At 40.4% G+C, this 12,979-nt stretch overlaps 1 protein-coding gene across 2 annotated transcripts in view; it reads right to left on the bottom strand.

The window, feature by feature from the left end:
* Window positions 1-1,916: 1,916 nt before the first annotated feature.
* Window positions 1,917-12,979, bottom strand: part of grm1a (glutamate receptor, metabotropic 1a) — a 33,701-nt gene continuing 22,638 nt past the window's right edge. For both annotated transcript variants that reach the window (XM_035910490.2, XM_006797041.2), the window contains exons 5-9: window positions 11,989-12,235; window positions 11,278-11,446; window positions 8,514-8,640; window positions 5,471-6,407; window positions 1,917-3,954 (exon numbers count right to left, since the gene is read on the bottom strand). In XM_035910490.2, the coding sequence (XP_035766383.1) occupies window positions 3,141-3,954; window positions 5,471-6,407; window positions 8,514-8,640; window positions 11,278-11,446; window positions 11,989-12,235 (2,294 nt within the window). In that variant the 3' untranslated portion in view covers window positions 1,917-3,140. The remainder of the gene's footprint in view (window positions 3,955-5,470; window positions 6,408-8,513; window positions 8,641-11,277; window positions 11,447-11,988; window positions 12,236-12,979) is intronic.

Here is a 12,979-nt window from a genome sequence, read left to right on the forward strand (position 1 = left end):
TTAAAAAAAAAAAAAAAAAAAAAAAAGATCTTGGTTTTTCCACTTTAACTACATGGAAAAAACGTACAGTTTACACCTACAGGAGATACTAGGCTGTAGAAACCCATACCATGAAGATCCCAGTGCACAGGTTTGTGCTGATGTTAATGCCAGAGGAGCTGGCATGGTCCCAGGATTTTTAAATGTGGTGGTACAGGTCAGGAAATTGTGTTGGATAAAGGTTTTGCAAAGTGGAAAAAAAGCATGTAGGATTTTTACACAAGGGAAAGTTATCATCCTATTCAAGCAACTTAATAGTGCACTCCTTTCCTAATCAAAATATGTTTTGGAAAAAAAAAAACCTAAAGTAAGGGTACACATTATATAGAATCGAATTAGAATTTCTGAATGTGTTTAGCCCAAACTACTACAATAACTATATATTACAATTACTGGTCCATTGATGTATGTTCCAGCTGTTGATGTATTTAATTTCTTCCATATTTTTTGTTTGCTTGACCTATAGCACAGGTGTCAAACTCCAGGCCTCGAGGGCCGGTGTCTTGCAGGTTTTAGATGTGTCCTTGATTCATCACAGCTGATTAAATGGCTAAATGACCTCCTCAATATGTCTTGAAGTTCTCCAGAGGCCTGGGAATGAACTAATCATTTGATTCAGGTGTGGGTGAGATCCAGGGTGAGATCTAAAACCTGCAGGACACCGGCCCTCGAGGCCTGGAGTTTGACACCCCTGACCTATAGGCTTAATAATAGAAATTATCTTCAGAAAATAAAAAACTAAAGATATAACATTTGCATCTAAAATATAGTGGCATATAAGCAGGAAAAAGGATAACACAGAAATACTTACATTAAGTACAAGTATATTAAACCTGAAGTTCAGTAAAGTATTCAAGAAAATATCAATGGGGGTATGGTGCCACCCCATGACCCCCATCTAGACATGCCCCTGGCATCTAGGGAGAACGAAATTTAACAGACTTGTTGCATTGATAGCATCCTATTACAGTACCAAAGTCAAACAAGAGAGCTCTTTAGAATGACAAGTGTTTGTAAAAGCAGACTGCATGGCTAATATATCATGTAACTTACTATGTAATATAACTTATGACACACTGGCTCAAACATCTTATTTGTGTGATATGAAAGGGCAGTCAATACGAGGTTTGTAAAGGTGATGACAATTGAAATCTTTGGCCAATTTGAACAACCATCTTCATGCAATTATTAACATCTTACACCACAGTGCATTATGTGGTTCAATTATGAGGTCCAAAATGCATGCCCTCTTTCCCTACAGTTTTCACATTTTGCAGGTCGGCCAGATTGGAACATTTTAAAGAATCAGTTTGGGGGGGGAGGTCAGGATATATGTTTGACTCACTAATATAACTTTCGTTTTAGTTTGTTTGGTTTTTTCAGCTAATATAGGCAGTAATCAGTCTTTTTAATATAAGTTTTGTTTTTATTTTACAGCATCTTTCATGTTCAGCTCACCCAAAACATAAAGGCCTATTTCGTTCTAGATTTGACAGTGTTTTTCAGGTGGCACCTGATATATTTTACACTGGTTAAGATCATTTAACAACTTACACTATAATAGACTAAAAACATTTGGAAATACAATACAATTGCACTACGTACTGTGTAGTCTCGTACTTTGAAATTATTTGCATTCTTATAGATAAAAGAACTAAGAAACTTAACCTCAATTAAATTACTTAACTTTATAATGCAAGATTTAAACAAAAATTGAAACATGTATCATCTCGTTACAAGAAGCAATCAATCATTGGTTACTTTTACAACCAAATGTGTTCAAGAGGATACAACTGGCTCAACTTAAAATTTACACCAAAAAAACAAACACACTGCTTTTTGACGAGTATCCGAGGACAGTTGCAAAATGTATAAACTTTGTTTTTCTGTCGACATTCTAAATATAGAAACATTTATTAGTATTACAAACATACCACCTGCGTGAAAAACAAGAGATGGCTTAACAGTATTACAAACTTTGATAACTTGTACAACTTACTGTGTTTTTCCATTACAATGACACAGCAAACTCAGAAAATGTGGGAACTATCCACACAGCGTGGAAAGCAAAAATCTTTTTCTGTTGTCATTTCCCACGCGCGTAAAAATTCTCAGGGTTATGGTTTTAGTGTAAACGAAATAAACAGCATTGCCATCATCTACAATCACCCTATTTACCTGTTTACCAGCTACGTCATAAAAATAAATAAATAAATAAAACAGAAAGCGGGGGCTGTAGGCTGATAACAACTTTGCTTGGCACATTGTAACCATAGTCACATATCATACAGCGCGAGTCTTCAGCAGGATCTGAGTTCGTTGATACTACTTTTGTGATGAGCACACCTTGCGGCACATAAATGCAATACTCAAACAACATACTTCACTTTTCTTGTTAATTTGTAATATATAAACTGCAATGAGGTTTGATTAGAGAAAGGGTGCAGTTACTTAATGAATACTCAATGAAAAGTTGATTTTCTTGAATGAAGCTTTGACTGCTATACACATGAACAGACCTGTGCATGTGCTGCAGCAGAAGAGCAGAGCTAATCAAAACTGGCATGAAATGCACTTAAGCTATTGCAGTCTTTAGAGAAAGTTTGGTCTTTGATGTGTAAGCACGCTGCGCAAACACTACTGTGTTTCTCTTGCCGTGTTTTCGTTTTTGCAGACTCTACAATTGCACTGTCTCTATTAAAGCAAAAACAACAAAAAAAAACCACAGCTTCATCTTCTATTATGACTCTCCGTGTTACTTCATTCATTAAAAAATTTGGCGTGAGAGCTGACTAGTTTTGGCACGCGTCCCAGTTTTACATTTTTCAGGAAGGCTTTGTGCACTCACGGCCACTCAGAAACGTAAGCACTCGTAGATAATTTGTGGTCTACCTGTATTTTGGATTAACCACTTACTGATAACAGCAGAGTAATAAATACAGTTAAGCAAGCAAATGTCAGAGCAAATAAACAAATGTTAAAAACTTGAAATGTTAAATCGTATCGTCGCACGTGTTGTGTGTCGGTGTGTGTCGGTGTAATGCACTCTGTGTGATGCTCAAGTCTGCTGACAGCCGCTGTGCCAGCGTTGGTTTTTGCTCTCACAGTGTTGAGGAGCTGTGTGCGTAGTCTCGGAGGATGTCGGCGGTGTAGACCGAGGGGCTACCGAGCATCGAATCGATGATGGGGGAGCCGGTGACAGAGTCCCCTGAATACACAGAGTCTCTGAAAGGGGAGGGGGGAGACAGAGCTAGGGAATCCTCCAGTGTTGCCTTGTTTTGAATTAAATCCTCACCTTCCCCATCCTCCCTCTCCCCTTCCTCCTTGGCGTCATAAATGTAGCCGTGTAAGAGGTCCAGTTCCTCATCCTCAAGCCCCTCTTCTGCAAATGCCCCATGTTGTGGAGCTGAAGGAAGGTGAGAGGGTGTCAAGCTCAAAGGCTCGTTGGCAGGCATTGCCTCCTTGGCAGTGCGGTCATTCAGTGCAGGTGCATGAGAGCTGTGCGTGTCCACCACATCCCTGTGCAAGCGATCTGTGGTGTGGCCTGTCAAGTGGGAGGGCAAAAGAGAAGCCGGCTCATCCAAATCAGACTCCCGCCCTCGCAGCCGATCAGTGCTAGTTGGAGTCCAAAGGGGGCGCTGCGCGTCGCCCTCGTCGTCTTCCTCCGTCAGGTTGTACAGAGGTTTAGTGCCAGGTGGTTCTGGGGGGGGATCTTGGGAGCCGGTGCCAGTGTTGCAGGTGGAGGGCTCACAGCTGTGGGGGTCGGGGGTGTTAGTTAGGGGCCTGATGACCGCCGTCTGATTCAAGCCGGCTTCCTGTTTCCTCACATGCACAGACAGTCTGTGCCACACATTCCCCCCCCTCGGAGGGTGTCTTGGACCTGATTCAGACCATGACACAGACTTGCCATTAGAACTATGAACGAGATAAAAACCCAAGTTACTATCACAGGAAACCAGGAGGTGAAGGCAGAAAAACAACATCAACATAGCAGCAACGTAAGACAACAGAGCAGCAGCATTTCAACATTTCATTGCATGTTAAAATACTTTTGAAGTACGTGACTTGACATTAAGAGCTTGGCTAAAGTGTTCACTCATGACCTCTGAAGAGCGTCACATTTATCAGCCTCACAAACAGTGATTCATAATGTGCTGCAGACAGCATTATGATCATACATTTTTGTCAGACATTGAAATAACAGATTTAAGAGCCATCCATCTCATTTATTTTTGTCTTCTTCCTGACTGTCTAATTTTATTGTTAAAGAGGGGTGCATGCATTTGAAAAGTATTTCGGGTTTTGCCCGGACTGGCCTGATGACGACACAGTGTTTAGCGGAGAATGAGCTAGGACTGGCTCTAATGTGATTAGTCGGGGAGGTGGTGAGGGGAGGGTGTTCATGCTGAGAAAAGTTAAATGTGAGGTTAATTCAGGATAAACCGAAAGCAGCAGGGTGGCAGATCACCCTCTTGGAGGGCTGCATGGTCAAAAATATTTTTGCCACTGCCAGCTCAGGAGTGCCAGGATCACACTATCAAATGATGTCTTTAAATGAGAAGAATCTAGAATCCAGGCAGGTTGGCAACAAATGATCCAAAAGATGAGAACCAATCAATAAAAAAACAATTACTTTCAGCACATCTTTTTGACCTAAAGATTTTTTTTAACAACCAACTTGTCATAGTGTATTGGGGGAAAAGCTTGTAGAAAAAATTGATTTCAGCTTTAACACTTTTCAGCTGTCTTGTTGCTGTGATTATCTGAATGGTGGACACTTTTTAATTATTCCCCAGGCTGTATTATAAAATAGACAAACTGGCAGTGCAGCTCTCCAAGAAAGAGGTTGAATGACTCCAAAACATTTGCCAGCCTTGACACTTGACAGTGCGCTCCTCAGTATAGAAGGTCGAAGGGTTAGAAGATTAGATAGGCTGCATAGCAAGGGTAAGAGACAACACTTAAACATATTGGGATCACTCTCCTTCTCTGCCCCGCTCCTTACTTTAGTCACTTGTCCATGTGCCACTGCTGTGGATCTCAAAAAAGTTATATGCAAGTCTTACATCTAGAATCGCCACATGAAATCTCTACTTTCATTATCCCTGACACGTTTGAATGGCCTTTCAGCTTTAAATCAATAACAAAATGTCAAAATGTCCCATCCTGACTTTCCTGTTAAATTTCATTCTCAGGGGGAGGGGGATGTGCCTAAAAACCAGTTTTTACTACATAAATACAAAAACACTCATTGGGGTACTGGAAAGATGAAAATAGACCACTGACATGCAAATACATCATAAAAAAGTGATAGCTTGATATGATTTTTTTTTTTCCAATTTGAGAGTTTAGTCACCTTTTTGGTCTCTAACCAGTGACCCCAGAAAAGAAATCCAAACAGATAGATGAAAAAGCACAAAAGGTTACTCACTTGGCATTGCCTGTTACGGCCTTCTTCCGGCGGAACATATTCAGGAAGCTGTTGCTTGTTGACTGAGCCGCAGACTTCCCATCTCCGACGTGCATTCGCACCACGTCAGATGTGGTGAAGGCGCTTCGGACGTTCCTCTCTGGTTTGGCGATGATTATGTACATCTTGGGTGTGAACATGCAGCCCAGTGCCACTGTTACACTCAGGCTGACGGAGAAGGATGTGGTTATGATCTTGTAATTAGAGCCAAAGTAGATTGGCACAAAGGCCAACCAGATGATGCAGGTAGTGTACATTGTAAAGGCAATGTATTTAGCCTCATTAAAATTGGCGGGCACGTTCCGCGTCTTGAAGGCATAGTATGTGCAGCTCATGATTAGGAGGCCATTGTAGCCCAGCGGCGCTACCATGCCTACGTTGCTGGTGTTACAGATGAGGTAGACCTCACGTATGCTGGGGTATGACTTGATGGGCTCGGGGGGCTCTAGAATGATGAGTGTAATCTCCAGAGTTAGCTGCACACTAATAAGCATAAAGGCAATGATCACTTGGGCCCAGGCGCTCATGAAACGGGGTTTCCTGGTGCAGATCTTTTTCTTGCTGCCAGCCAGAATGCGTGCAATGCGGTTAGTTTTGGTCACCAGGGCAGAGTAGCACATGGCAGATGAAAGGCCCACTAGGAGCCGCTGCAAATAGCAGGAGGCCACTGTGGGACGGGCGATTAATGTGAATGGACAGATGTAGCCTAGGAAAATGCCTGCCAAGATGATGTAACAGAGTTCTCTGCTGGAGGATTTAACCACAGGTGTATCACGGTACTGGATGAACACAAAGGTAACAAAGGAGGTGATCAGGATGCCCACGCAGGAGAAAACCACAGCAACTATAGATTCCACATCTGCCCAGTCAAGATACTTCAACGGCAGGGGCTGGCAACCTGGAAATAGTAGAGGAAACAGTGTTCGGTCAATTTTTTAATTCATCCTGCGGTTAGTTTTACTGAATGAAAGGGGCATTAAAAGATGGTGGGAAGCAGTTAGTCAAGGAGAATGAAAGAGTGGGCAAAGCAAATCAGAGTGTTGACAATGGCCTGATTTTAGTGCCTTTCACATGCACATATTATTGTAGGGTCTTTGCCTTGAAGTGTTAATAGAATACAATAAATAAAAGAACTAGGAAGTAACACAAAAATGCAACAGAAAAAAGTATAATAATAAGTCAAGGTTAACGCATGTGTCTTCTGAGGCTTAAACTTCCTGTAATTTTCAACAATTCAAAGATTTGCAAATCAATTAAAACCTGTTTTTTTAATTTAAAAATAGCATAAAGTGTTTATATATATATATATATATATATAGATAGATAGATAGATAGATAGATAGATAGATAGATAGATAGATAGATATACATTTTACAGTATTTTAATTGTTGCATTCAGTCTTTTTGGGTAGCGGTTAATGGTTGTACACTGAAAATAGATTACTTTAACACTTACAGTATTAAACTACACTCAGTGAATAATTTGACATGATGACATCATTTTCTATATGATAATAAAAATTAACTTTCAGAAGCATCAGAAAAGTTTAATAACCTTGATATATGTTAAATGCTTCTTATGGTAAGTCTTTGTGTTATGTTCAAGGTATAAAGAGAACGAAAAATCGGTGTTGGAAATAATGTTGTATAACCTCGGAGGCAAAGCCTCACACAGCAATAACAACATGCTGGAAAAAAAGGTTTGAAATTTTTAGATTCTGGATTTCTTAGACTGTCCTAAATGTATTTGACAATATTTAATTGCTGTTGACCATATTAATAGATGTGTTTTTTCTTATTTATGTAGTTCCTTGTACACCTATAGCTGCCCATACAAGTGCCCCCAACATTTGCGCTATGGCACTGACAGGAACTCATTTGCATTTTTCATCCTACACACCCCAAAGCTCTATTTCTCTTCTGTCATGATGCCCTGCATACTCGTCATCCAACACAGAGAAGAAGTCTGGAGAGCTTAATTGGAGAAAAATGACATCCCTAGACTTCCCCAGCTTAACACTTCATAAATTACATGCTTCTGCTAATAGCATTACAGTGACTTCACGGAGGAACCCAGTTCTGGTCTGCATGCTAATTCTTAATATGCCAAATCATAAGACATATGAAATTTTAAAATAAACAAAATTGTCGTCCTCTGGGGATTCTAATCAGAAAGGTAGTAATAAGCATATTAAGGTGTAAACCAGCTCTTATAGCAGGGTTTCATTTAAATGCAGTGGGGACAGAGAACTGTTGCTTGTTTTCTTTTGGCCACACACCCAGCTCAGCTTGCAGATGAATTTGCCCTTATGCATGCAAACAGACACGGGTGGCAAAGATGAAATGTATCTGCATTCACTTATCTAACACAATCCTCAAATCGCTTATTTGTGTTTCTAAGCTCTGGGAAAACCCTTGAAATTTACTCTTCTGCTGCATATTTTCAAAAATACACATTCACAATTGTAGACCCTTGTTCAGTGAATAGCATATTACCTCTCTCTATTAGTATTTTCCAAATGTAACGAGACTGAAGGAAACTTTTCTTTCTTGACAGACTGCTGAAATGTATCCTCAAGCCTCTCATGGCAGTAATAGGATTTTACACCTGGGAATTGAGGGCTCCTCTCAACTTTATAAATCGCTGTCAGAACAAGCACCGGGTCACAACAAGAGCAGAGAGGAAGGAAATGAGCAGCAGCATTTTTTTGAGGGAGTGGTGTTAAGGTTTGAGGAAATGAAGAAAGCAAGGGCATAGGACCTGCATGGTGAAAAAGGTGTTGTTAGACCACTGAGGTGCTGTGTGAATAGCCTTACGGTGGGGGAAGATGACTATTGAGAGAACAAGGGAGTCAGCCCCACTAAAAGTACTGTGGTTGAGCTAAGGGTAAATGCATGAAATGGGCAAAATAATAAGTGTGAATTGTTTCAGGGGTAATGGACAAGGAGTGTGGATGAACGATGTAATAAAAACAAACACAGTTTCTGTTTTTGTTTCTCCTACCTGCCAGGTCATCATCCGGCCACCATCCCAGCTCACACGCCTTGCAGGTAAATTCATCCTGGACATATTCGTTATCCTTGCATGTGGTGCAAATCCAGCAGCAGCTCACCTCACCCTTCCTAATCACCTGCACGCAGAGAAACAACACACAGTCAACAACATGCCAAAGAAAGCTCGGTAGCAAGTCACTACAGTGAGCCGTGGACAAAAAAAGCACATCTCACCTTAAGCAACCTAAATAATTAATCAGCACAGAGGGGATATCAAAATGAGGATTTGTTTGTGTGTTTTTTTGAGCCCCAGACAGAGTGTTTAGAAAACAAGGCCGGCTGCTTTTACATTCTTCTCCCAAAGAAGCTGTTACCAGCACTGTGATATGTAAAGCAGGGTGATAAGTGGGGCACGAAACAAAGCAGATAGAGGGGGGAAGCATGAGCAGCTAGGAGAGAGGATGCACCCTCCCTCGAGGCAACTCGGTGCATAGCCAGTCTGAAAACAATTGTCCCCAAATGAAGGAAAGGAGGGCATTTATTCAGCCTGTGCTCAAAACCAGTTTTATTGCTTACTGTCCATCTCCTCGCTCAGGTAGAGCGCAAGTCCCGTGAGTTTATGGTGCAAACCTAAACTTTTTATATGACATCAGAACTTATCTGTGTTTGTCATATTTACATAGACTTCTCTTTTCCTTCATTTTCCCTACTTTAAATCATTTGTAATGGGAGGAGGATTTAAAAATGTAGGACAGTGTAGCATCAGCAGTCTTCTTGCCACCATGTGATATAAGCAAATAACGGATTAAGATTCACTGCAAGAAAAATCAATGACATATTTACTGGGAACAGATGTACAGTAAGGGCACCGGTTCAGCTCTTAAAACATTTCTCTTTTTAATTACAGTAGAGATTAATTGGAAAGTTAGACATTTGTGGTTCTCCCAATGCTTAATCCTAATGATTATATTGATGTCTTTACTTGACCTCCCCCATTTCCATCCGCAACCTTCATGCACATGAACACATACAAAGTAGGTGGAGTGCTGAAGTCCACGCAAAGTTTTTCACACTTTGTCCTATTGATTGATCTGATTGAGGCAAATCATTTTTTAAGATGGGTTGTAGGGAGTGCTGATTCCGATGGGACATTGCATGCCCACATGATTAATCCTAATTTGCGATAGAAAAAAAAGATTATCACGGTAGATTACATTCTGCTTGTAAAATTCCATTAAACACAGAGACCTGTACTGCAGAAACAACAAAGAAAACATACTGCGTTTGGAATTTAGAAAATGGCAAACGGTTGTGCCCTTTAAGATCTGCATGCACTTTTTTTTGGTTATCAGTATAGCAAGTAGCAAAAGAAATTTAATTACAGCTTCCAAATTTAATTACTAGGTCCTGCAATCTGTGAGGCAGCAAAATATTCCATATTATTCATCTCCAAGAGATGGAAGGAGCATAATCAAACCAAGAGAGAGAACTAGAAGTGCATACTAAAATTTGGAAATAGCCAGAAGAAGCAAAAGGGATCATAAAAGAATAAATATCGACCCAAGTGAGCATGTCCATTTTAAATATTGATATAAAAGCGTTGAGTTAGTGTGGGAAATTACATTAGGTTTTAAATGTGTCTGTATTTACCTTGACAATTTTGTGTTACAGTGGATGACGTACAAGAGGACACGTCAACGTGAAGATTCTGGTATACGGGAGGGCAGAATGCTTTTAATTGTTGTCCATTTGATTTTATATCCACATAATAAGCAGAACAACTCAAAAGTGGAAACATGTGGTATAGAGGAAGCTGCACTACCTACACAAAGAAGGGTATTATCAGCATACAATGATAATCTCTGATTTTCTGATCCAGTGTTTTGAGGAAGAGAAAGAATAGTATTGTTAAAAGGGGCCAACTCTAGTTGATCCCTATACACAGAGAATAACTATTTCCTGTGCTGAACACTGACAATTTGTCTATAAGTGCTTTATCATAATGATGAATCGTATTCTCCAGCCAGTCTGTACTATCTGTACCAATATTGTCCCAGTCTAACAAACAGGAATATTCACCCTCTGCCACAAAATGATGTGTGATAGATTAACATGTTTTAATAAAATTGATTTAATCAGTGTGGATCACCTTCATTCGGTGTACCTCTAATAAAGTAGCAATCAAGTAAGTAAATGCAAACATAGAAAGTAGAATAAAGAATTTTGAATGCTGCACTGTGTATCACAAGAGTCTATAAAACTAAGAAGTGTTTAAAAAGCAATGATACTGGAGTATTCTTTACAGTTTTTCAGCCTTCAAGCTGATAGATGACTGTGTCTGGGTCTTTTAAAGATTTACGTTCTTCCGGCTTTATGCATCTCAACAAAGATTTAAGTTATTCTTTCCTGTAAAGCCTCAGAGAATCCGACTTCTTGTTGTGCCTGAAGCTGGATCAAAGTATTTTCCAGGTCAGTTATCCTGCTAAGTCTATTTTTATTAAGGCGAGCTAAAAACAAGATTGAGAAATCCATAGGACAGCCCTTTACGTCATCGCGTAAAGCTCTGGTTGTCAACTAAACCTCGGCTAAATTCTATAAAGGCTTCTTAATTGTTCTTTGTCTTCTAAAACGTGAAAAATTTTGCATTTCTCTCAAACATTAAATGATTATTGTGTCGCTCTGGAAGAGTGTGAAATGTGCCGAGATGATATCTCAGAGAAGGATACGGATGAGTTCGTATGGGAATTTACTTTAAGGAGGATCTGAATCCCTACCTTTATCTGTCCTTTGGAACAGGGCTCACTACAGACTGAGCGAACCATGTCGCTGCTGTTCATCCACAGTTTGTAGTCATCGATGCTCAAGATGCCCTCGCTCCACGACCCCACGTTTATGTAGTCATAGCGATCATCACCCACGCTCTGTAAATTCATGATGTCATACCTGGATGTTTGAGGAGAGACGGAGGACTGCGTATTAACACACTTATTAAGTGAGAAAGGGAATGATTTGAGAGGGAGTGGGAAAGGAGAGAATCAGAGTGAAAGGTAATTTAATGATAACAACTTCACAGCTTAAGCCTTTCGTCTTATCTGAAGCCGCAAACTGCTTACAACTCTGTTATGTGACATCAAGCGCTCATACCAGTGCACAGCCTGCCCTCATTTTTATACTGAACCAGGATGCGCTGCACCTAACCTCCAGCTGACAGAGGAATGACACGGCTGTGTTTTCTGACTGTCAAATGTTGTCCGTTGGACTGTAAAGACATGAAAGTGACTGCCGCAGTGGACAATCCACTAAATCTGTTCCAGTCCAGACTAATTACATCCTCTCATGCTCAAGACTGGGACACACACGTGCGCTAATGAGTTGGAGAGTGGGAGAAGGGGAAATGCACTTTGTGACCCAGATGGTGAAATCAAATCTCTATTTTCATTTCTTGGCTTTTCTTAATTTTTTTATTAGCTTCTTCTTCCTCTTACCTTCCTGGGGTGTCTCCATTTTCGTCAAAGTAAATCTCCTCTCCCGAGACTCCTCTGAAGGATGTTTTGAGCAGGTAGTCCAGAAGCTTGCTGCCATCAATGGGATCCATCGCCTCACAGAGCCCTGTCTGTCCCGGACATAGCTCCTTGTGCATATCATGAAGGCCATGAGCCATGGCATAGATGGCATTGATGACAAAGCCCATCTTACTATCCTGCACATAGTTCTCTTGCAGACTTTCATTTCCTGTTAGAGATGAAAGGAGAGGTCGTCACACAGTCGAAAGAATTCTGAACTGCACGTGTAGAAAATCTGCTTCAAGGCAGAAAGAGAGATAGAGAAATGAACTCTACAACTCAAATCACCGTGTTAACCTCAATTCATTTTTTTTTAGTTCTGTCAATCTCTTCCCCTCTTCTTAACCTTGATCACAAAGGGCACAAGATTAAAAAAAAACATTAATAAGGAAGACTTTTAAATGCAACTATTCCTTAAACTATTGTTTGTGCTGCTGTATTAAAAGATTTATTACTCTGTGTGAATGACAGCATTAGAAGTATGATGAAATTCGGAGAAGACATGAAGAATATAGAAACAAAGACAACTCTTTTTTTTGTGCAGCAACAAAATATATTAGCATTGATGCCCAAAAGCTCAATAGGAAACAGATGAGGAGAACAGCCAGTGCCTGGGAAAATCCTCACTGTTTGTGCAAGCTGTACTTCAGTCATCTAAAGGCACTGTCCCACAGTCACAGTGTTTGGCAGAAGGAGGGGGAAATAGATCTCTTCAAAACTACATTTATTGTTGCCTCCTTTGACAGTGCATTTAAAATACTGATATGTTTTGCTCGTGATATCAACATGCACACACAGTGGGGGGAAAAGGGATGCAACTTCTCACCATACAACATATTTTTCAGGTGTTTGTGTCTGCCGCGTGTGCTGAGTGAGCCATTCCTTTGTGCAGCTTTCCAACGTATATGTCAAC

Source organism: Neolamprologus brichardi, chromosome 15, assembly GCF_056152115.1.
Source record: "Neolamprologus brichardi isolate AB-2024 chromosome 15, ASM5615211v1, whole genome shotgun sequence".
In the NCBI taxonomy this organism is placed as follows: Eukaryota; Metazoa; Chordata; class Actinopteri; order Cichliformes; family Cichlidae; genus Neolamprologus; species Neolamprologus brichardi.